Genomic DNA, 24,307 nt, shown 5'->3' with positions numbered 1-24,307 from the left:
ACTCTTGTCGCCGCCGCAGCGGAGCGGTCGCACACTACTGCGACCGCTCATCTTAGCTAGCATAAGCTTTTTTGCCACGCTCCCGGGGGCCGAAGTAGCTCATTACTCGTGCTTCCACCGGACGACTGTGCCGTGCGGTAACGTGTAGTAAGAATGTGGTGATGTACACCACCACGTATCACTTGTCATTTCAGTGTTTGGACATCCGGATAATGGCAGGAAGGGGACGACACGTACGGGAGCGCTACCTTTGAATCAGAAGCTCAAGCCCCCCCAGCCACTGATGCTGAAGTATGCAGAGCGAAGGCTGTTCCTCTAGTCAGTTCTCCGAGTTCACATGTCTTCCAGTGCCCTGAAAAAGCTTTTTGCGAGGTTAGTTTCTCTGGGAGACCTTTCCCCGAAACTCTAGCAAATGCAACAAGGAGGCATGCACGCCCTCCTCCCCATGGTCGGCCCTGCTGGTTGAAGAGGGCGAACGAAACAACGTAGAGTTGATTGCGACTTCGGCATCCGGAGATAATTATAATAATAGTCTTTTAGACCAAAAAACACTTCACGGTACCACAAGTGGTTGTGCGTAATCAGGAGGCCGGACATGTTTCTGCCTAAGAGGAAGAACACTAATCTTTTCTATCCCCAGGCCGTCTTTCTTCCCATTTTTGTTGCCTGCTACACTGCAAAACACATAGTTGGTGTTCGCCAGTCAGTATACAGATGAACGACGGTCACGAGAACAGCAACCACTCAACAACTCTCCCGCAAGTCCTACAGGGAAGCATGTGGCTCCCCATGACCTCCCCTCCACCTCTTCTCACACTTATTCCCGTTTTCCCCGAGAGAAAAACAACAAAGACTACACTCGATATCAACTGAGTCACCAACGTCTTTCGGTTCGATCCATTGGTCATCTGTCAACACTTGAATCGAACCAAGTGAATTCTCAAAAGTGGGACGGTCCCTCACATCTGAGGTCGACTCAACTGTTGTGGAAGGCCCTCCTCACGAGAAGATAGAAGATCCCTAATTGTCAGTCAGAAGGAAGACCGCCCCACGAAGAAGAATGGCAGTCACACACACAGTGGTGCTTGCTCCCCCGTCTCTACCTGCGTCTCCTTCCGGCTTTTCGCCGTCTCTCTTACTTTCACTCGCTAACTCAAGAGTACAGATCATCATCATCGCCATCGTCTGCTGCAACCTGTAGAAGACAAAAAGACAAAGAAGAAAACACCAGTCACCAAATCACCAGTGTACACGATGCAGCTTTCCCCAGGTTGCTAGATGCCACAAACACCTCCGCCGCTTTCTCACTGTCTCCAACCGAACACCAACAATGTGATGATTGTCACCACAACTATCCTCCGCAAGCAAAGTGAAAAGACAACGGGGCACGTGGTTTTGTTCGCGGTACAAGACCGGTCCAAAAACATGCTTGAAGGGACTCGTGATACACACACCACACCAATGTCGACTGCAATTTCTGCCAGACGGTTCGCAGTGCGCCACGAGTTTATCAGAGGCAAGATTCTTCTTCTTTTCCGTGTTCTTTCTTTTCCAGAAAGCATAGCACTATCACAATCCTCCACGAAGATGATGAATAGATGCCGAAGAAAGAAAGAGTGAGAGAAGGATGACCGCCAACAAAGAACAGAGACACCAAAGAAAGACTCAGAAAGGGCATGAAGGGAAGGAAGAAAGGAAACTTGCTTCTTCATGTAAATAGCCTATTACTACTGTCTCTCCTCTTCCTCGTCGTCTTCGTCTTTTGTATATCCACCACAGGGGAACGAAGACGAACGAACGAGAGAACAAAAGAACATCAAATAGAGAGCATCCGGAAGGCTACATACCATGTGTCATTGGCATATTGCCACCACGCCACCCGGTAACCGTTCCTAGCTGGCGTCTATTGTGTATTACAGTGCTACTTGTTAGCTGTACCTACTTTATAGCGACCAGCTTCCGAAAGAGATAACTAGACATTCGATAAAAGTCATGTACAGAGACATTCGTCAACAAGAAAAACAGGGACATGAGTTAAACTTACACCAGCAGTGGCATCTGTATTTGCATCTGGCCAATCAATAAGAACTTGCCCATCTCCGCCTCCTGCCTGGTTCTTGTATACCGGATCAAACTTCATCCTGAAGTTGTCGTATTTCGTCAAGTCTGTCTGGGAAACACTTCGACGAGCCCCTAAACGCAGGAGACACAGCGCATGCAAACAGACAACGATACAAAACCGGATTTGTTAAAACTGACGATATGTTCCGGATACGACTGATTGAATATCGATGGACAGGAGTAAGTTGCTGGAATCCCTACTTCAGCGGCACACATACCTGAAAGACCTTCTTCGAAATGTTTTCGGGTGATTTCATACACAATCTCAGGCTTTTCTTCTTCCTCTTCCGCCTCCATTCCATCTCCGCCAACATTTACTTGAGCAAGTTCCTCTGCTGCAATTGCCTGAAAGAGGAGAAACGAAAACGAACATGAAGAAACATGCGTCATAAACGATCCACCCACACTTTCACAATACGAGTGAACGGCAGTCGTAGCTAAAGTAGTGCATATGTACGTAAACTCGCAAGCTGCTAATAACGTAGAGGTAGAGGGGCTGATGACAGCCCATCACTCATCACATACAGGGATTACGCCGAGGTCCGAACAGGAAAGTAGATAGACAGAGAACTCCATACACGTTTCATATATATATACATATATATATATGTATAAATATGCATGGTGACAAGAGGAGTTTGGCAACTCCGATGAGGTGTATAGATAAATAAATAGCGCTGGCCGATGTGAACTGGGTGGACAGCTAGCTTCTACCGGTCTCGACAGAATCTTACGTCTCGAATCGCGGCCTTGGCAGCTCTCTGACACATCTCAGCTAAATCTGCTCCAGAGAATCCAGCTGTCTTCTGAGCAAGGAAAGGGATGGGGACATTCTTGGCCACCGGAGCTTTCCTTAGGGTCGCCTGCACACACAAAGAACACAGCGGCAGTGAATACAAACAATCTTTTCCATTAGCTCTCTAAAGTATGTGATGGTCTCCAAGTGCGTGCTATGCACGCAACACGTACTCCCACTCCACCGTTTGTATATATATATATATATATACACATGTATGTGTCTCCCAGTGCCGTCTTCGTCTTTTTGACATTGAAGAACGCCGGATATGCGCAGTTCACGCACAAACAACGAAGCAGTGCTTTCACTACCCTGGAAACACCACTGTATTGACCAACAGGTGTATACGATGTATCATTAAATCACCCGCACTGCAAACAAGTGAACGAATGCTACACTGCATGCCCCTCCATGGGTGCCCGAACTCGCTACTGGCACAGAGGGAGAGAAAGAAATCCATACCACTCAGAAGCCACCGGTTTCCTCGATACATGAGGAGGTGTGCAAGAAAAAGAGGAGTAACTCAATGGAATCAATGGTTATGTATATCTGTAACTACGTACACATATGGATAGCAATCAGCAAATTGCTATCCATATGTGCAGGATTGACAGCATGCGTGTGAGCCCGATGATGTAATAAGCAGCAGACAGGAGAAGTCTGCTGTTTTACTTTGTACGTATGACTGACTCACCTGTAGAATACTGATTCTTGCAGGTAGATCAGGCAGAGGAATATAGATGAGCTGATCGAGACGGCCAGGACGGAGAAGAGCTTCGTCAAGGAGTTCAGGACGGTTGGTTGCTCCAATGAAGAAAAGATTTTTCATTGGACCAACACCATCAATCTCTGTAAGCATCTGATTCATAACACGGTCGCCTGCTCCCCCAGCATCTCCTAAGGAGTTTCCACGTTGTGTACCGATCGAATCCAATTCATCGAAGAAGAGGACGCAAGGACTTGCTGCTCGTGCCTGGAGAACACACAACACACTCATATCACTCCCTTGATTAAATACACATAAAAACACTTTTAGATGTATTCAACTCCTCCCCATACAAAGAAGACGGTCCATCCAAAGCTCCACGAAATCCTCTTCCCACACTCTGACCCACCATCACTATGAGACATGCTGTCTTACGCATGGCGATAAATGGAGATACACAATATGTCGCTCATAGCTACAGGTCAACTAAATGTTGACGATGACCAGAGAGAAAAGCCAACACATACACTCTCGGTAGAGCGCCCGTTGCGTCCTCGTATGCACGCAGATCTCAACTGGCTGTCCTCCCGTATGTACAGACTCTTCAACGACAACTCGAAGACAGGAGACATGACTATCTCTCTGTTCCTTACGTAAGTGGGACTTCTGTACGTGTTTAGTATTGGCCCTTACGTGACCTCTTCAGAATACTCAATCAGCCTACGAGCTGAGAGTGGGGAAGAGTACACAACAGAAAGTGCAAAAAGCTCAACTCTCTGAGGTGTCCCAAGCTTCCATCGAGACTACAAAAAGCTTCTGTCTTCTTTCTTACCTTGTCAAAAACTTCTCTAACATTTGCCTCTGACTCGCCAAACCACATTGTAAGAAGCTCAGGCCCTTTGATAGACACGAAGTTAGCGGAGCATTCGCTCGCAACAGCCTTAGCTAGAAGAGTTTTACCACAACCAGGGGGACCATAGAAGAGAACTCCTCTGCTCGGGCTCATTCCAAACTTCTCGTACTTCTCAGGATGATCAATCGGGTAAAGAATCATTTCTTGCAAGTTTCTCTTCACATCTTCCAGTCCGCCTGGAAAGAACATGGCAACCATGATATGAGAGAACATGTCTCCACGCGCTGCTTCTCACCCAAATCTGCAGCTACCTCGCGAATCAACTACACATAGAGTCTGCTCATAAGCGTATATAGTACTACCTATGTGCGTGCTCAAATAACATTTCTCCCCTCTTACAAGCAGACAGACCCTGGTCACCTAAACGGAGATACGCACCGAGATGGTGCGGATAACGTTGATGTGAAAGGTCGGGGGCCGATGACAGCCCATCACACGGCCATCACATAGAAGGATTCCGCCAGGTTTGCGATAGGAAAGTAGCTAGTACAAATCTACATGTCCCATGCATACATGCATATATATATATAGACAGCCTCTTCTTCACACCGCTGAATGCCTCCACTGACCCGCACATACTAGCCCTAAATCTCCACACTTCTATACCGTGTTTACATGTGCAGCTGCCGTCTGACTACGTGTATAGATATATACTGCAACGTGCTTGTACATTCATAACCACGGACAGCCTCAGCCCTCTGTCGTTTTTATCGCGAGGGGGAAGAGCCACATGCTGAAGAAAAAAAGTTCAAAGGCTAAACGTACCAATATCATCCCACTTGACGTTTGGTACTTCGACGACCGTCTCTCTCAAGCTGCTTGGATTGCAGCACTGAAGAGCACTAGTGAAATGTTCCTGGGTCACGGACATGCTGTTCAACACTTGGGCGTCGATTGTATCATCCTCCAAATCTATGAGATCCATTTTCTCTCGAATGCAAGACAAAGCTGCTTCAGTGCATAGCTGCGCCAGATCCGCGCCCTAAGAAGTATAGTAACACCGTTGCAGAGAGAAGAAGGATTAGAACGGAACGACAGAGAGGTCTGAAGTTATAGTAAACGAACAGACATCTGACCATTAAAGGAGACGGACGGGAATTCAAAAAGAAACAAGGAAAGAGAGACCATCAAAACAAGCAAGTGCGGTACGTCCTGACAATCTCTTCCGATCTTCTGGACTATGAATGATAACACAGTATCTGTCCATCTACGTACGTAGTGGCTGCTAGAGGATGATGGAGGCACACCTACATACGAAACAAACCGACAGGAGGAACCTGAGAACGAAAAGACACTGCAGACACGACATGTCTATGACGGAACTAAGCCGTAGTATTTACACACACCACGAGATCATTACAAACAGCAAATACACAGAAGTACATATAAAAACGAGGTTCCCTTCGCTTCCCTATTTCCTTCGTCGGAAGGACGAGATCACCATCTCAATTCTTGAGAAGTATCCTTAAAAAGTAGGGAACATCTCCCCCCCCCCGCCGGCTGGGTGAGAAACACCCCTGACTGAGACAGGACTCAAGCCAGTCATGAGAGTCTGTAGACTTGAACGTACCACGAAACCGTGAGTGTTAGCCGCGAGTTCCTCGAGCTTCACATCATTCGAAAGCTTCATATTGCGTGTATGAATACGTAGAATTTCCAGGCGTCCGTTGTCATCAGGTACTCCAATATCGATCTCACGATCAAATCGACCAAATCGCCTTAGGGCAGGATCGATCGAGTTCTGTCGATTAGTAGCTCCTGCGTGCCAAGAAGACGACGGAGGGCAGGCACTTACAATGAAACAAAAGTAGCTAAAGTTGAAAGCATTGAATTGTCAAGCTAGGAACAAACTAGATCAATATGACACAACATCCTGCCGATACACTGCTTTATCAAAAGATGCCACAAAGGACACTCCTACCCAGAAGAACTTTCATATTCCCTCATGGCAAGCAGCACCAGACAGTAGCACGGAAAAGTGTGAGGTTCGAAAGAGAAACACGAAGGACCATCAGAATAGAACGCTGCTGAGGGGACAGAGACATCCATGGAGAAGACTCTGCTTGGAAAAGTGACTAAAAGAATCCTGACTGGTAGGAGGTGACAGGACTACGATCTGCAAGTCACCATACAGCATGTATCTATGGATATGTGTGTTTGAACATGTATGTGTATATGTGTATGTACGCCATGCAGTACGTGTGTATGTATTTGCTTTCTTTTGTCCTTACCAATAACAACGACTTGGCCTCGACCCTTGAGGCCATCCATAAGAGTGAGTAGCTGTGAGACAACACGTCGCTCGACTTCTCCGTTGGTTTTCTCTCTCTTGGGAGCAATGGAATCAATTTCGTCAATGAAGATGATCGCCGGAGCATTCTTCTCTGCCTCCTCAAACGCACGACGTAGATTACTCTCAGCTTCTCCTGAGGTTATGAACATAACGAGAGACATTCAGTGAACCACTTGAGAATCCGATAGAAAAGACACGAAGACAGACAATGCCATGCTACTACAAGAGAAAGATGATTCGACGTAGAAACTGTTGTTTCGACTTGTCTATCTGGACCATCTGTGTAGCTAGCTGGCTAGCTGGGATACTCCAACGAATCAACACGCTTCCCTTCTCGACAACAGATACATCTTCCGACCACCCACCACCCTCTCACAGGAACACGACGGAAAGACGTGAAAGTCCCCCACACTATCACCCTGCCTTTCTCTTCGTGTCAGTTTGTATGAAAACACTTTTGAACGCGAGAAGTCCGGTTTTAGGCTATCAGTTCAGGTGTACGTGTCAAAGAAATTCCCAACAGTGGGAATTGTCCTGTCGTCGCAAGACAAACGGAGGAAGAAATCTGTGTTCTGATCGAATAGCCGTCATTCCCACAATACGACCTGACGAGACTTCCCCCCAGACAGTGCTTTGTTTGTGCCTCCCTGTCTATCTGCACCGGTAAACATCGGTACTACATAGACAAATATCTACTGTGGAAAAGCAGTGAAGAGAACATTCCAGAAAGGGCACTATCGTATAATGCAACTACACACACATCCATGCATATGCATTCGTACACGCATCTATACACATATGGCGTGTGCCCCATGTACAGAGGAAGAACGAGGCTTACCTGCCATTTTGCTCATGACTTCTGGCCCGTTGATAAGAAAGAAGAAAGCACCTGTCTCATTCGCTACGGCTTTAGCGATCAAGGTTTTGCCACTACCTGTACATCAGAATCAACAATATCAGGGGTTGAAGAAGACAGAGAGAGCCTTTTTCAGTGTCTAGGAAACAGATGAGAGGCAATTCTCTCTTTCTCTTCTGTTTACTATCACTCCAGTTTTTCCGGCTCCGAAGTCTCCATCCATTCAGCCATCATCTCTTGATGGACCCCGAAGAGATCCCTGATACTACTGAATCTCCTCTTACGAAATCCATCCATATACCACAGTCCGTACTACCTGCACCCCAAAATGTATACACGAAACGTCCGAGTTTTCTGGCAGAACATAGGCGTCTTCTGTGATGGGGGTATATACGGACGACTCCGAGACGGCATCCTACACTAAAGAGACACAAGAAGACTTCTCTTTTCAGATCGCCAACCACAGAAAATGGACCTTGCAGGCCAGTCAGTCCTCCATGGTATACTAGATGGTAAGGATCACTTAGATCTCTCAAATGCACAGGAGACTGATACACAATCAAGGTGATCGCTTGGAAGACTACAGAAAAGGCAGAATGAATGCGAGGGACCTTCCTCGGCGTTCACATCCCTAAAGTTCAAACATCTCTGCCTCCATGTCAAAACAGAGTAGAACAATACGACCAAGACACAAGAAAGACGGCTTCCTTCTTTTATAGCACATAGGTCACAACATCTTGTTACCTGGTGGGCCATAGAGAAGAACTCCACGAGGAGGCTTCACTCCTAGAGTTTTGAAGAGAGTTGGATGCCTCAATGGCAACTCAATCATTTCCCGAATCTGTGCCATCTGCTTGCGACACCCTCCTGTGACAGTCAGTAGCCACACACCCCACCAGTGCTTGAAAAGACATAAGCATCTACAGACTATCGATTGTCCATGTACACCAGTTCGGAAACCGTTCGTTCATCCACCTAGTGCCATACACACAGTGAAGGTACTTCTTCTCTTTGCTGTTCTCCTTGTGTTTGTGTGAAGACGCGTTGTTACACCCGTTATACTATGTAACTCTGTGGATCTATCTACCTATCTCCTTACGACGAGACACCCGCCTAATCACCCCGTGTCTCGTGAAAAGGTACGGCCTCCTTTTGATTACCATCAGGCAGACTGAATGAAATCTGAGGGGCAGAAACAGACCGCATGCAATGAACAGCCTCATGTCATACTGATGTTGTGCATGCATGCCGGCGGAGAAAACTGTCACAACAAAACCTCTTTACAATTCCCATCTCTTGATTGCGATGGTTAACAGAAAGAGACGTATTTCGAGCTCAGATTCGTTGTTACCCAGACCTCCAAAACAACTCGACTCCTACGCAGAACTACTCCTCGCACCTCAGTTCTCTCCCTCCCCTCTTCTGTTACATGTGACGCTTGCAGTATCGAATTCTCTCACACAGCACAAAGCCGTACATTCGTCTCTCAACCTTCCAAAAGGTGGACCAAAGAGCGACCCCGGGAGCAGCGCAAGCTGCCTAATCGTTTCCTCAAGCCTAAGTCTGTCCCACTTCTGAACTCTTTGAGCATGTGACGTGCGCACAAACAACTGCATACAGAGGATAGAAAGGCAGCAGGACAAAGAGAGGAAAGTGTACCACCGATAGCACACCGGAGACGTGATTTCTTACCGATATCATCATAACCAACTTCATCGAGACGTTCTTCTTCTTCACGTTTCACGGGGTCTCCTTCACAATGTATCACGGTATCGGGAGCGACAATGCAAAATTCACCAGGCTCCACGCCGACAACCTGATAAGAAAACGCCATGACCAGAGTGAGCCACCAACCACGCTTCATGAACAGGAACGATCCCTCAGTCTACGCGCGAGTTTCTTCACTCCTTGTCTATTCTACAGTTTGAAACAGACAGACCTCCATACTCCAAAACCTGGTGCAAACCAGCTGTGCGAAATAGAGAAAAAAGTTTACTATGCGGACGGCTCTTAGGTAGAGCGACCTCACGAAAAAGACCAAGACCCACATGTAGTGGGTCGCCGTCCCTAACAGATGTACTCCTTCGGCTTGTCAATGCAAATCGCAAGGACTCAAAGATCCTCCGTGTTTCCAGACACGAAGTATATATACGAGGGAGCGTGATGGCTTACTTTGAACTCGACTGGTCGAAAACCTCCGCGGACGAGAAAGAGATCTCCCTTGCGGACTGGACGATAAGCCTCCATGAAGTAAGGCTTCAAATAGATGTCAAAGAGGTTACCTGAGTGAGATGAAATAACAACCATATCGATCGTTGACAGCTACGGATATTGCTTATACAGCTTGTCATGAAATCTGGCACACACCTCCTCCAGAACAGAAAGAATGGACAGTATCGATGAAGTCGGGGCAGATGGATGTACACCCGCAAGAACGAGTAGACGAGGGTACTACGAAGACATGTGTACAAACCTTTGGATTAGCTGACTTTATTGTATAGAAACTGATAGCGGTACCATCAGATACAAAATGCTCATGTTCCATACAGAAGGCATCTGAAAGCAAAGGCAACCCCCAGTGCAGAAAGTAAAAAAGAGACTGTGCCTTCTTGTCGTGACCCCTCTGCGTTCCTTTCCCATAAGAATGAGAAGAGAGGAGATAATGCAAAGAAAGACACTCAGTCCGGAGTGTCATCTGTCCACGTCCGCAGTGAGCATTGACAACCGAGAAGCAGACAGCTTTAGAATCCGAATTAAGAAGAAAAACATGCGTACATGAAGGGCTTTACACCACTTTATTAAAACGGAGATACAAAGAGAAGAGACAGAAAGGCAGCTTTGACTGGAGGGTGTTCTCACCAGTGATGCCTTCGATCGTGTCATCCAAAGGGAGAACGTGAATGCGCTTGCCGTAGGGACAGTCAGGGCAAGGGCTCACGTGAACCATATCTACGATAATCCAATAGCACAACAATCATGGGCAGAAACAAACGTACAACAACTTTGCAGCCGCACGAAATCTGGAGCTCCAACGTCGGGTCCTACGTACACCTGCTCCCTCAGTCGCATGATTTCTTTTCCCGGATCAGAACAGAACATATGACACGAATCAAAACAAGACCAAGGAAAGACGATGACAACACTGGGAAAGAAGATGTTGAGTGCAACCACCCTCATGAAATTCCACAGACCGTCTAGAGTTAGTGACTCTTGAATAAGGATCCAGGCGCAAAATAACTAACTAGACGAGTCCAGTTTCAAGCGAAAAGCCGTATCAAGTGAAGCACGAAAGTATGTGAACTAGGGCCCAGTGGGAAGAAAACTCTCTTCAAACACGTCTGGATTAGCCGGTACGTCCATCCAAACTCGGAGCTGCTCGGGTTACCCCGACTGAAACGCTACTAGAGTGACGGCTGGAGGTGATGATTATCCGGATCGGGAGACGGCTGCGCATGTGCAATAGTTACGTACAAGAACCAAACATATAACTACACGATGTACCCTCCGGTATACACCTAGGCTTCGGCCAAAACGACTGACCGGGCTCCTGGCGGCGGAAAACCGGCAGAAAAAGTGACCAAACGAAGTCTTGGCTACACTTATGCATGGACCGTCCATGCACTCTCAAACGCCAGATGCAGTCAGCACGCTCTTGTCCATGGAAGACATAGTAGTCTCAATGAAAACAACCGCTAGCGCCCCAGTAACACGTGTTCACTGGCCATGAAAGAGATCACGTCAGTGCGTGTGATTTCGGGTGTAGAGCTTTCTTTCACCGAAGCTGCCTACTGGCTCATGTGCAAACCCACATCGGACAATGCAGGGGATACTCCAGAATATCCTCCTCGACAGTAACAGCGCCTGTGCCACAACTTGTCTTCGAACAAAATCTCCCTCTACTTAGGACGGCTGGTCAAGGAGCCGATCAACGTGACCGACACGAAGGCATCAAGAGCACCACGCCATAGAAGGCTTGGGACAGACGTGAACCGAAAGCGACGACGGGAAGGTGCGGACTGGTAACCACCCACGACTTCGCTGACGTACCTCCAAGCTTCACTCGAAGATTCTTCCTGACGACTTTGTTGAGTCGGATCTTTCCCTCGTCCAAGTCTTGATCGGCAAGAACAACGCAGACGGTGTCATGTCGCATCTTTCCCTTCAGCAACACCGTATCCCCGCGAAAGATCTGAAGTTCTTCCATCTTCGCAGGATTGAGAGCGACCACACTATTGTCGTCGTTGATTGCCTCCTCGACAATCAGACGGTTCGGAGACCGCTTCTTCTGAGTCTCGTCCTTCTTCTCCGCAGCCGGAGGCTGCTGCTTGCGGATGCCCCCCGCCATCTGGATTCGAGTAAATGACCGAAAATGTCTAGCGCTAACACAAGGAGGCGGTGTCCCGACTGGCGGCGCAGTCGACGTTACATACACAGCAACGCTCGGACGAGACACAGGAATAGTCGGGAGGTGGGCAACAAAAAGGACGGAAACGCTCAACTTCCTAGTCTTGGCAAGTGATGATATGGCAAAAGAACGCAAGTCTGGACATCTGCAAACTCTAACAACGTACAGGAGGCGAAAGCGCTGCGGCCGGAGGCACGGTTCGTCGCACCGTAAAGTCAGACTCGCGTTGGAGCGATTCCTGAAGCGCTTCGAGAGACAGAATACAAAGGAGGCACTTTACAAGAGCAACGCCGTTCAGATGAAACGGAGAACAAACTGAGAAAAGCGGAAAAGCAGACTGGACCTTAGCTGGGGAAAGTAGTTTCAGGAGAAAAAGACGCACGCGTGCGAAGAATCAGTGAGAAACATCAGGTTGAGGCTACTGTCCGTGTACGTCACGGTTCAAGGGTGCATCGGACAACATACGAAGACACGACTGCGCACATTTAAGAAAAAAGCGAGAAGCGCACGGCCGTTCCTCGCTTAGAAGCCCGCTGAATAAAAAGTAGTCAGTGGAAACAAACCAAGTCAAGAACACGTCGGCGGCTGTCCGGACAGAAATTGGTTCCGCCAGACGTAGTTGTCGTCAATGCTGTCCAGCAGGTCGCGTGTAGTGTCACGCGTCAGCACCACTACCATCACCGATGAGTGAAGAGGTTGTAGGTGACCACTAGTCCTAGTAAAAGTAACCACGTACTTTTGCTGGCGTAACAGGTTGTCGTACGGGACAAACACACCGAGTACGAACCGTACTTGGCTTTCGTTTCTACGCCATATACACTGCTACACGCCCGCAAAGCCCTCTGCGGATAGAAGCAATATAGACATACGGAGGAAACGCTGAAGAGCAAAGGCTCGAGCGAGTCATTGTCCTCCGACAGTGGTGGGCCCGATCCTTGCTCATGCTGCAAGGCTCGTGGCATCGCCTCAAGACTGCCGCCGAGCTTCGCGGGTACCCCCCGGCGCAGCCAACATCACGTACGGACTTATATTCGGGCGTAGTCGTTCCTCGGTCGTTTCGAAGATTGCGGTTCAGCGATCAGGATTCCGAGCAAAACCGATTCTACCGCTCACGTTCTCCCCGAAGCTGGAGACGCGGTCAGTCGGCTCCACTGTTTGTTCTATCTGGAGGGAAAGCCGTTCTTGAAAGCGCATTAAAAAGGTACTGAGCAAGGCGGGCTCCGGTTCTTGAATCTCCGTGAGCCTTTTTCCGCTGCAGCCGCTGGCATGTTACTCTTCCTGACAAGTACCTTTCAGTTGGAAGGTGGCTCGCTGTACTGAAGTCTTCTCGACTGTCGAAGTTTCCGTGTCAGCCCTTGTCCCTCGCTGAAGGCGACTAGGACACGTTTGCTCCTTTTCATCGCTGGACCCATGCTTTTCACTTGCCGTAGGGCGCCCGACCCCTAGTACCTCTTTTGTACGAATGTTTTTTTCTTCAGATACGGTTTCGCATTTTGTCTTTCTGATGCCCTTGGTTAACCCGGAGGCTTGCGGATTAAGCATTGACTCCGATAGTCGGCGACGCCCGCTGTTGTAGTTAGGCTCAAGCCGGCAGCGACTAACTAATTCCGGCGTTCGCCGCGTTTGCTGTGCTCTAACTTACATGGCTTACGGCTATCAAATCAAGAGATCGCCTGTGGCAAACGGCTGACCCCAGAACACTCGCTCTTGTTGATGCGTCCGCTGACGTGTTTTCTGCCCCTCCTGCAAAAGATCAGCAGCAGTTGCTTCTAGTCTGTCGAGGTCCGTACGCCTGGGTTGCTGCCGGAGCTCGGACTGTGCGTTGTCTGCCACAGTTACCCTAGTGAGTGTCTCTCCGCGGGCCTCCTTCCTGGCCCAGTCCGTTCTGCAGCAGCAAGTTCATTAATTGAACCCGGAACGGTTGGGAGTCGTCTGTGTCTTCATCTGTCAGGGGGACTCCAGCGGCGTCGGAAAGAGTTCGTGTCCATGCTGGCTGCATGTCGTTACTTGACAGATGTTGGCAATCAGTGGACGGCATGCATCTCGTTTGAACCCTAGTCTGTCCTCGTCTCACCCCAGCGGCTGATCTCTTCTTTGGCAAGGGTTTGCCGTTTTCTCGCTTTTTCCGTATCTTCCGAAGGTGCTTTCTCCGCCTTTGTGAGCCGTCCGGGGTGCTGTATAGGCTGAAGTATCTCTCCCGGAAAAGACTCCAGTCCCTGGTATACGTCAGAAAAATGCACTCCGCCTTCAGTCAGCCCCCGGCTTGCTATGGAGGTACGGCATCGGGGATGCATCCGACGGGTATCCAGCCGGTGGTCGCCGGGGTGACGAGTCCCGCAAACCCCGTACAGGGGGGCGCTCCTCCATACCAACCGGCTGGAATGACAGGGAATACTTCTTCCGGTGCTGTCCCGACGTCTCCGCCTGTCGATACAGTTTCAGCCGGCGGAGGAGGTGTTCTGGCACGCATGTACATGCAGATGCCTGTGGATGCGAAGCGTTACGTTTCGGAACATGATCGAGACGAAGTCTTCAGGAGGTTGCGAAGAGATAATCGCACCTGCTTTGACTGTGCTACGAGGAATCCCACTTGGTTGAGCGTGACTTACGGGATATATCTTTGTTTGTCCTGCAGTGGCAAGCACCGAAGACTGGGTACACATATCTCATTCGTCAGGTACGGGGGGAACAAAAAGAAGTAGAACAGGAGGTTGAGACTGCGTAAGAGGAGCAGCAGTGGGAGAGAAACACAGACCACAGCGAGAAGTACAATGATGCTCTCTCGTTGATGTGCGAGTCCGGCACGGCACGGGCTCGTATAAGCCCTGGAGGTGCACGAGGCATTCTTTCCTGGGTGATGCTCACGTTCAGCTGTCCTCGAACCATTCAAGAAGGGCGTTCGTTGTCTGATGTGACTAGCTATGGTGGTTCGGAGGAAAGAAGCGGCAGGGTTTTTCATTGCTCCATTCTGCTCTCTAGATGTGGACGAGTGGCAAGGCTCGGTATGAACCAATGGGGCTTTGGAAGCAACGCACCGACGCAGGCTCGTTTGATTTTCAAGAATCCTCTGGGCACATTGAGAGAAAAGATGCCTCTTACTCGATGCTAGAGCAGATCCAGAGGAGATAGGACTCTATGATCGTTTCGCATGTTGCCGCGGCTGACGGGAATCTTGAATTAAGCAGCTCTGATGAAACTCCTCTGGCTGCTTGTCTTCAGGTCGTGCGAAATGGATAAGTTCTACCCCGAACAACTCTTGAGAATGGAAATGGGTGAGTCGCTGTACGTAGTGACGGTCTCATCAGCAGAACTAGGGTGATATGTTGAGGAAGAACTCGCCTCGAGCAGAAAAGAAAACTTTCTGAAGCTTTGAGTCGTTCTTTGAGATCTAACTTTGTTATTTCGTCTATGCGTGAATGAGATTCTGCATTTTGTCGGGCTGGGAGTCGTATGTTGGTGTATAGATTGAAATCTCTCACTTGAGGAAGTTGCAAAGAGGTTACGTTGGCTTCCGAGGGTCGGACGTGTGATATGTGGATTTGCTCAGCTAAAGACAGAGAGAGTCGTTTTGGAACATTGATTCAGCGGGGGGTGTTTCTTCATGCTTCGTATGTGTCATCCTGGCTGTTCTGTGGAATGGATTTTGGAGTTGTGATCTTTATGCTCTTTGGCCTCTGTTCAGGTGGCAATAAGAAGGCCCATGAGTTCTTCCGCGAACACGGGTATGTACTATCCGAGCCTCTGAGGCTTCCTCCGTGTTCTAAGTCGACGTCACACACTGCTGACTTGAGCTTGGCGTGCGTTTTCCTTGAAAGAGAGACGGAGGAAGAAAGAGGCTGCATGGCATCGAGGGCAGGAGCAGAGACGGATACAGCAGGCTGTGTGCATGCGTCTGGCAGGGGAAGGACAGCACTGTCACTGTTGAGCAGCGTGAATCACGTGTGCCTCTGGATATCGTGTAGAATATAGTTGGGTTTCATATGGATCGATACAAGCAGCGGAGCAGAAGTTCTTTGTATAACACAAGCTTTTGTCTCATGTAGCAGTCGTCCACTGTTCACGTTGGTGAAAAATGAGTGATGTTCATCGAAAGGATATAGCTCTTGAGGGGAAGTGAAGAAGTTGGTGTGGTGGAGACGACGAGTGTCTTTTTTGGGCACGCGTCATTCATTCAGTTGTGGCTGGTGTAGTCGTAGTGGCGATTGTCCAGCTGGGGAGACCCCATAGATGAGAATAAGAAAAGAGAATCAAAAAACAGCTGTTGTGTGAGTTGAGGAGATTGCCCCCCTTGTCTTGCTTGTGAGATTCAAGGACACTGTGGCAGTCTCCCTCCTTTCAAAAGCTGTCTCAGGACTGCTACTGTAGAGCCTTGTGAGATGTGTGTTGTTTCTTCTTTTTCTAGATTGGACGCCTCGAAAGCAGTTGATTATCATGGCAAGTTGGCTGCCAAGTACAAACAGCAGCTTGACGTAAGCTTCCTTTAGGGTTTAGGGCGGAGAAGAGCTGTGTTCTTCGCTGAGCAGATTCAGACGTGTCATACCTGGGGAGATCGCGTGTAGGAGGGAGCCAAGCTAGTTGATAGCGGGCATTTACTGTGCAGAGCTTTCGAGGGACGCTTAGCAGGAGAAGATAGGGGTTATGCACTTGGGCGGCGATGCTTGTGGGCATCAGGGTGTCTCTGCGTGTCTGGAAGTGATCGTTCGTCGAAAATCCTACGACAAAGAAAGATGAGCGTGAATGTAAAGACACGTTGTAGTTAGACGCCAAGTGCGTAGGTCGGTGCACCAGCATATTCAGAATCCCTCCTTTCTTCGGCTGTTGGTTCTCGTGAGTTCTCCGAGGCCGTTCCAGCTGGTGAAGGAGTCAGTATCTAGGCGTATCAGGTGAGGGAAACAAGTTGGTGGCGTTTCTCACCAGCAAGTTTTCAATCCCGTCGGCGAGCTTATTAGGAAACAGTATGCATCTTCTGTTCCCGTCCGCACGTCTTATTTCTTTTGTATGTCTTTTTGTTTTCTCCAGCGGGCAGTTGCACAGGAGATGCAAGCCGCTGGATGGGTAGTTCCATCTGCGGGAGGGGCTTCAGTGTCTCCAGCAGCAGATATGTCCTCATTCGCGCATCAGAGACCTCTGCCGACCTCCAGCCAACAATCAGCGCCTCCTCTTTCAACATTTTCTACCTCAGCAAGTTCCATCCCCGGTCCGGCCTCTTCGGCGCCTTCAAGCTCTACTCCTGGCTCATCGTCTGCCGTCACCTACGGGGGTACTCTTGGAGGTGGGGGGGTGTCCAGCAATTTTCCAGCGCAGCAGGTGTTTTCTCCACTAGACCCAACTATTTCACAAACACCACAGCAATCAGCAGCTGGGCAACCAGATAACAGCGGGGGACATAGTGTCGCCTGTTCGTCGTATCCCGTTTCAGGAACAGCAGCGACGTTCGGCGTCGGAGGTGTAGGTACACCTCAAGGGGGAGCCGTCCCCGCCGGGAGTCGTGGTGCTTTTCAGAGCTTGGGTGGGAATCCGGCTACTACAACTAGTGGGCCTTCAGCTCGAGGCGGTAACCTGAGTGCTGTTAGACCAGGGGGCGGATTGAAGGCAAAGAAGTTAGACTTCGATTTTGACTTCGAGGCAGAAGCTGCTAGTGCTGCGGCCGCAGCCGAGCAACAGAAGATTCACCAACAGCAAGTGCAGGCTGGAGGATTTCGTAAGATATACCTCCACTATACGCTAGAGATCTAACATGATACCAGGGGTGCATCGTGGCGTGCTGGTCATATAGTCGGTCTGTCATGTTCTTCATACAGTCGCGTTCACAGCGGTGTATGCGTCCTCGTGTGTGGTTTTTTGCAAGTGCTGCTGGTGTCTGAGAAGATTCCACGGCACTTTCCCACTTTGGTGGTAAAGCCTCTGTGGTCGTCGTAGGGTTTTCTGAAGTAGGAACGAGGGGAGACACGTTGTTATGATAAAATTTGTCGCGCATGAGGTTAGCCAGTTGTCGCTTGTCAGCTTTGTGCGTCTGTAGGTATCGAGGGCTGTTCTGATTCCGCTGAAGCGCATTTCTTGCCTCCCATGTTCTCCACATCCAGCCTGTTGTCCAGCAGTGCACATACACAGATATTCACGTATACCCAAACAAACAAGCGTAGCAAGTCGTCTCGCAGGGTATTTCGTGGAAATGAAACTTGGAGAATACACGCTTGTCTTCGAGTCTAGCGAGTCAAGACTTACGGTATCCTTAGCGACTCCATACCGACTGCTAGGGCTATATACAGGGAGGAACCCCGGTCTCGTGTCTCCACAAGTTTCTCTCGTGAGACCGATTCTCCGGCTGGTGTCTGTTTCTACGGAGACCGGAGCGAATCCGGCGGGACGGAAGTGACTTGAGGATCAGCTTCAGTGTGACAGGTAGACCGACTTAGCTACCATCTCCGCACCCTTGGGTGGGGCCCGGTGTGCAGCGATATGGTTTATGCGGAGTTAGAGTGTATTCTTTTCTGATGTCGCTCCGCTGGTTAATGCAGGCAGTAGTTCTTCGGTCAACGCATCAGCGACTTCGGCCCCTACTGCAAGTGGATATGGAGGACTCCAGACACAGCAGTCATCGAGCATGCAGTACGGCCACCAGAGCTACGGTGGAGTTGCTCACTCTCATCAATTCGCTTCCGCGCAGCAGAGGGGAGGTGGCATGAATTTGGGAGGAGGCAGTTCACCTTTGTAAGTTCTATGGTTTTTTTTTTTTTAACAGAGTCATTTTCTTGAGAAATGCCTTCGAGGAATAGTTATTCCGTCGCTATAACGAGAGTGTCGTCTACCACTCAGACGTGTCATCGGGGTTGTCTTAGGGCTTTTGGAGTACTAAAACCGGTGTCGTAGTTTCTTCAAGAGGCGGGTCGTGCGAAGTTCTCTCTGTTGGTGGTGTGTAATGTAAGTACCCTTGACTAGCAGGAATCTAGGGACCGTTGATTGGGATGCGACCGGTTACCTCGTGTCTCCTGATAATTTTGCAGTATCAGCTCAGTTCGGACGTCCGCGTAAGTGATTTATGTCCCATAGTGAACAGGGTGGTGCTCCTCGGTTTCTGCGTGGTAGAATTTGTATTGTCCAATTCGTAGCGCGCGTAATCAGCTGTCAGACGATCGGAGTGTGCAAGGACGTTGTTCGTGTGGGTCGTCTTCTGTGTCCGGGGCATGTGCGTAGGGTGTCTGTGGGAGTGATTGGATAAATTGGCGAAGACAGGAGGTAGTGGGCTGATGGCTGGGAGTTAATTAGTTCTCCCCGCATGCTTGGAGTAGTACTCGTCAAGAGGAGGAGCATTCCGTATGTCTTCGTGTGTTTGCTAAACAGAACAGAGGCTTCGGGAGCACCTCCAAGCAATCCGGCGCGGTTCAGCAATGCCAAGTCAATTTCCTCTGACCAGTTTTTCTCCAGTGAAAACTCCGACAGGTGAGTCTAGCATCTGAGGCGGGCGGCAGTGAAATACTGAGACACCCACACACCTAATTACAGATGTAGTCGTCTGTATACTTCTACGGCCCAGAAGAACAAGTCTTTCTTAGAGATGTCTCGGAAGAACCGTGCACGATCGTAAGCGACACTATTTTTTTGGAATTTCGGTGAGAGTTACATGCTCCTCTTTGTGTAAGACCACCGGGAGTCGTACACAACTGCCTCCCAACAAGGAGCTCTGTTTACATCCGGTGTTTCGCGAAAAAATTGTTTAATGTTGCCGTGTTGCCCGTTTGTCTTTCATGCTTCTCAGGCCTGCCTCCTCTTACCAGGCCGCCATCGCGGTGGACCCCTCGAAGCGTAGCATCTCCTCTGATGAATACTTTGGAGTGGATCCAGCGAAGAATCGAAGTCGGGTGCGTAGGATTAGGAAGTCTCATTTTTCTCGTTCGTTTTCTCTGTGAATGTGCTTCGAGGAGTCCTCCGTCCCCATGGTCTTTCTGGTTTACAGCCCGTGGGCACCTCTGCGCAATGATGTTGTCTTTTCATGTTTTGTAACAATATTACCGTTTGTTCGGCACTTTCGCTCTTCTTTCTTGTGGTATCTTTTTTTTTTAGTAGCTTTGTTTGCTTTGTCATATGCTTGTAGGGTCTTCTCACATGTCTTTCTGGGAGCCCCGCCCCGTGAAAAGAGGGCGGCTGGTAGTAGAGGGTGCATTGCGCCGCGATAGAATTCTTCAGTGTGTTTCTGCAGAATCCCTAGACGTCTTGTCGTCCTGTCACTCGGGCCACGAGTGTGCTGTAGGTTGTCTGTGAACGGAGGGGTTCGCGACTCAGGTGGTGCTTTCAGTTCTAGGAGTGCGGCTAAGCTGTGAGCCGGTGACTGATAGCGTGTGATTACTGCAGAAGAGCGTGTGTGCTCACTCGTTGAAGAGTTTTTGTTCAGTGCTCGCTTCGTCAAGTACGGTGTTCTCTTTACACTTGCATGTTGTTTTGCTTGTGGGGTAATGGCAGAGTCATGTTCGTGTTGCGGTTGTGCAGCTGTCGGCGTTTGAGGACCAAGCTGTCGTTCATCGTAAGTTCCTCCCGTTCACAGCGTGCTTGGCCGGGACGGGGGTCGTACTGGGAAGCAGTCAGCTCAAATCCCCTCTAGTTCAGGTAGCGGAAGGAGGTCAGCTTTACGTCATATCTGATGATGTATGCCTGCAGAGCACATACTGCGGCCCACAAACAAGTAAAGTCACCACATCGGTAGAGTCGTGTTATATTAGTGTTGGTCATGCGCGCTCTGTGGTGTCGGTGGTCGACGTAGCCGAGACGGCTCGTCCGTACATCTTGGAGGTGCTGCGTTTTACTGTCTTTTTTGTTGCACGCTATTTTGCGCGGAGAACATCGTGGTTTGTACACTTGTCGTCTTAGCATGGACGCGGCGTTCCTTGCGTCGTGTACCCTGTGTCTGTGTGATCTCTGTGGAGGGAGGGGAGTTGTGGGTGGAGAGTTTAAGGGGAAGTACGAGCTTTTTTAGAGTTTCCTCGGGCCTTCTGTTTTCTGGCAATGTTTTTGCAGTGGACAGTCTCAAAGTCTCAGCCCAACAAGGATGGGCCACGCTGACGTCGGTTGGAAGTGATGTAAGTAGATTTCGGGAGAGCTCCATTCTTCTCTCGTGCACCGTGAAACACGAGCGGCTGTTGTGTACGCATGTTCTCACGAGGCACTAGCGCTTGCGGCGGAAGGTCTCAGTCTGCTAAGGAAGTCGATACTGGACTGTCTCTGTCCACCGTGAAGAAATGTATCGTATTCATGTTGTCGATGAAGTAGTGTGGATTTTTGACAAGTGAGCACGGTCCATCCGGAGTCGTGTTCCTCTAGTCATGTTCACAAAACGACTGCTCATTTACGCGGCCACTGGAGAAACAGGGAACAGCTTACGGTCGTATTCGGTAATCTCATGGGTTGCGGTACCCTGTTGGTGAGAGCGTCCTTGCAATGTCGTTCTAGGGTGAACGCTTGTTTGACTGAGCACCCATCGAGAGCGCCTGGTTTCGTCGTCCTCATATTCTCTTGCGTGTGCGTCTGTACTTCCTGGTTTTTGTTCCCAGGCAGTGAGCCGGGCAAGAGATTGGCTAGCTGGCTCTTGACACTTGTTTGGACTGAGGGGAGATCTCTATCAAGTCTGCTTGAGGACGAGACACCGTTCGGAAGCACCAGTGTAGCTGGCACACCCTGGTTACATTATGGGAGAGTGTGGGACAAATCCCATACAAGGAAGTCAAGTGCTGTTTGTGTTTGTGTTCTGCGCTCTATAACATGATGTGGTGCCCTTGTTGACGCGCTGGTGTTTACTCTCTTAGCAGCCGCCGGGTGGAGGAGGCGCCCCCGCGCCCTGTGCTGTGCTCATTTGGTTTCACGACACTGACGCAGTTGCGGTGTTGTAAGTTTTTGGGATATACGTCTGTGTAACGACTCTCTTCAGCTTCAAGACTTTGATCGCCATATTCTTCTACTCCTTTTTCTCTTGACGGAAGAGGGTGGTTACCCAAGTACCGGGTTCGTACGCAAGGACACCCCTGTGGAGGGCTGAAAACCAGCCGAGCATGTTGCCGGTTGGCGGCGTACGCCCGCTGTTCGTGATTGCTGCGCTTGACAACGGTCGAGCACGTCGTCTGCTTGCGCAGTCGAGTCCGCTTTGTTCGGCCTCGCAGGTCCGGTGGCTTTTGGGCACGCGACTCGGTGGCTGTTTGTCGGCCCGGAGCGTCTTCGCGTCTGAAATTCGCTTTTCTGCGATTGAGTGTCCAAACACCAGCAAGCCCGGACTTGGCTAAGCGCTGATCTTTTCAGAAAGAGAGAGTGAGAAAGAAAGAGCGAGAGAGAGAGAGAAAGAAAGAGTGAGAAATAAATAAAGAAAGCCTCACCCGGGCGCTGCACAGCCTCGTGCCAATACCGAAGGCTACAGAACCGAAAAGTTGCTAGCTTCCGTCGCGTTTACGTTCGTGGGCGCAAGTACCTATTCCACACTGTTCAGTTCCGCGCAGCTCCCGGTGTCCCCTTTGTGCTTTCCGGGAAGGCTGTTATGCTAGCGGCGCAGCCTCCAGTTGCCACGGCTCAGGTGCGCGTGCGAACGGGAGAAATCAGGTGCCAGTAGCAGATTGGCAAGACTCGTCAGTTTTCACGTGAGTAGTTCATAGGCTGCGGTGATGGGGGTTTCGCGTGGGAAGAAGCAGTTGTCCAGCAGCTGAGACTCCGTGGCCTACTACATTCCGAAACTCCGATAAGGAGGCAGGTGGCCGAGCGCAATCCCTGGTTCGCACGGCTGCGCTACAGCCCCGAGAAACCTCAAAGAAGCATTGGAGTGTTTATCTGCAAAAACCTTCCCAGTGTCGGTCTTGATTTTGCAGAGTGATCGGACGCAAGGGCTCCGTGGTGAATTGGATGCGTGATGCGGTTACACGCGAAGCCTCTATTGTTGTAGTTTCTCAGCCCTACAAGGCGCCGGCAAGAATCGCGGCAGACGAAAAGTCTTGCACCGAAGTGGTGCGTTGTCCAGAGTTTCTGGATGTGGTAGCTCCGCGGAATTTTAATTTGGCAGGGCAACCGCCTCTTACCGGGCCGACCCCCCATCACTGGTGCCCACGAAACTTGGCGCGGTATTACCGCCAGCTATGCTGCCGAAAAGCGACCAGATATCTGGCGCCAAGCTGCTGTGCAGAACTCGGATTCCACCAAAACGACGGACAGATCACACTCCATTTGCAGCGGCAGGAACGCCTGGCCCATCCGTGTTGTCATCTGTCGGACTCTATTCAGGGTTGAGCAACGTAACAGAACTGACGCTTTCTGGTGGACTCGGACTCTATCCAGGACTGAGCAACGTAACCTGACTGACGCTTTCTCGTAGGCAGCTAGCGACGCGAGAGCGCGAGCGACAGTTTCCTGTCGTCTGCGAAACTCAGCGAGGGGAGCAACCTCATTGATTGACATGGCCGAGCTGCTCCAGGCGAGCGCGGGTCCCACGAGTGGAATAGGCAACCGCTGGCTTTACGGACAGCCTTCTGTTGTTCGTCAGACAAGCCGTCATGAAGCTACCTTGACACTGCTGGCGCTTGGGTGGCTGCTGTGCGTCAGCGAGTTTCGGGCCACGGCAACCGTCATGCAGCGGTCCCCAGCACATTTGGCGACCGGCCCCTCCTCAGCATGACTCGCCTGCCTGCCGCCAGCCCTGCATGCACTGGCTGCAGCCCCTAGCAAGCAGTAGAGAAGCTTTTCCCGGGTGTGCTGTATGGCTGTCCACTGCCTGGAGAAAAACGCAGCACCGCAGCAAACGCCATATCGTGCTGAAACGGATCCGTGGTGGCAAAGGGTCATAAGAGGGTTCGACCATTTGTAGAAAGGAGTATGAGGTGATCGCATTAGGGTCCTCCGCAAGCAGTGCTCAGAATGGCAGCAGACGACGCTACACCGTGGCGTACGTCATGCTACGACTCAGCAGGGCCGCCCGCCGCGGTGCAGGAGTCTGGCAGCCAAGTGGCCTGCCTGACAAGCAGCCCGGATATGCCCCGGTCGCAGCCCCCGGGGCCTTGGCCTGCCCGAGTGGCGTCGGCTCTCGAACGGGAGTCCACAGCAGACGAGTTCGGGGACGTTCCCCTTGGGGGGGCTACAACCCTGACTGAGGAACAGCAACTAGGACTCTTTCACAGTCAAGTGAACATGATGATCGAAAACGAGAAGTGAGCGCACTCGCGTTGTAACCGCAAGAACTTAAGTGAAGTCGATCCCA

The 24,307-nt window shown here is 50.2% G+C and overlaps 2 protein-coding genes across 2 annotated transcripts; one reads left to right on the top strand and one right to left on the bottom strand.

The window, feature by feature from the left end:
- Positions 1 to 648: 648 nt before the first annotated feature.
- Positions 649 to 12,960, bottom strand: CSUI_001136 (cell division protein cdc48cy). Its single transcript, XM_068061342.1, has 15 exons — positions 11,733 to 12,960; positions 10,545 to 10,634; positions 9,858 to 9,967; positions 9,378 to 9,501; positions 8,430 to 8,552; positions 7,668 to 7,763; positions 6,768 to 6,962; positions 6,107 to 6,294; positions 5,302 to 5,518; positions 4,456 to 4,712; positions 3,612 to 3,890; positions 2,856 to 2,984; positions 2,340 to 2,466; positions 2,045 to 2,193; positions 649 to 1,195 (listed from the first exon to the last, which is right to left on the bottom strand). The coding sequence occupies exons 1-15, from the start codon at positions 12,028 to 12,030 to the stop codon at positions 1,154 to 1,156; spliced, it is 2,424 nt and encodes an 807-aa protein (XP_067926675.1). The 5' UTR covers positions 12,031 to 12,960; the 3' UTR covers positions 649 to 1,153.
- Positions 12,877 to 24,253, top strand: CSUI_001135 (arf1-directed gtpase-activating). The gene is made up of 13 exons (XM_068061341.1): positions 12,877 to 14,767; positions 15,310 to 15,362; positions 15,773 to 15,812; positions 16,493 to 16,559; positions 17,110 to 17,791; positions 18,609 to 18,801; positions 19,432 to 19,530; positions 19,847 to 19,949; positions 20,575 to 20,767; positions 21,100 to 21,161; positions 21,633 to 22,380; positions 22,929 to 23,064; positions 23,338 to 24,253. The coding sequence occupies exons 1-11, from the start codon at positions 14,325 to 14,327 to the stop codon at positions 21,669 to 21,671; spliced, it is 1,974 nt and encodes a 657-aa protein (XP_067926674.1). The 5' UTR covers positions 12,877 to 14,324; the 3' UTR covers positions 21,672 to 22,380; positions 22,929 to 23,064; positions 23,338 to 24,253.
- The last annotated feature ends 54 nt before the right edge of the window (positions 24,254 to 24,307 follow it).

The sequence above is a fragment of the Cystoisospora suis genome, assembly GCF_002600585.1.
Source record: "Cystoisospora suis strain Wien I chromosome Unknown contig_444, whole genome shotgun sequence".
Lineage (NCBI taxonomy): Eukaryota > Apicomplexa > Conoidasida > Eucoccidiorida > Sarcocystidae > Cystoisospora > Cystoisospora suis.
Note: the sequence above shows the minus strand (reverse complement) of the source record. Positions and strands in the feature narration are given on the sequence as shown.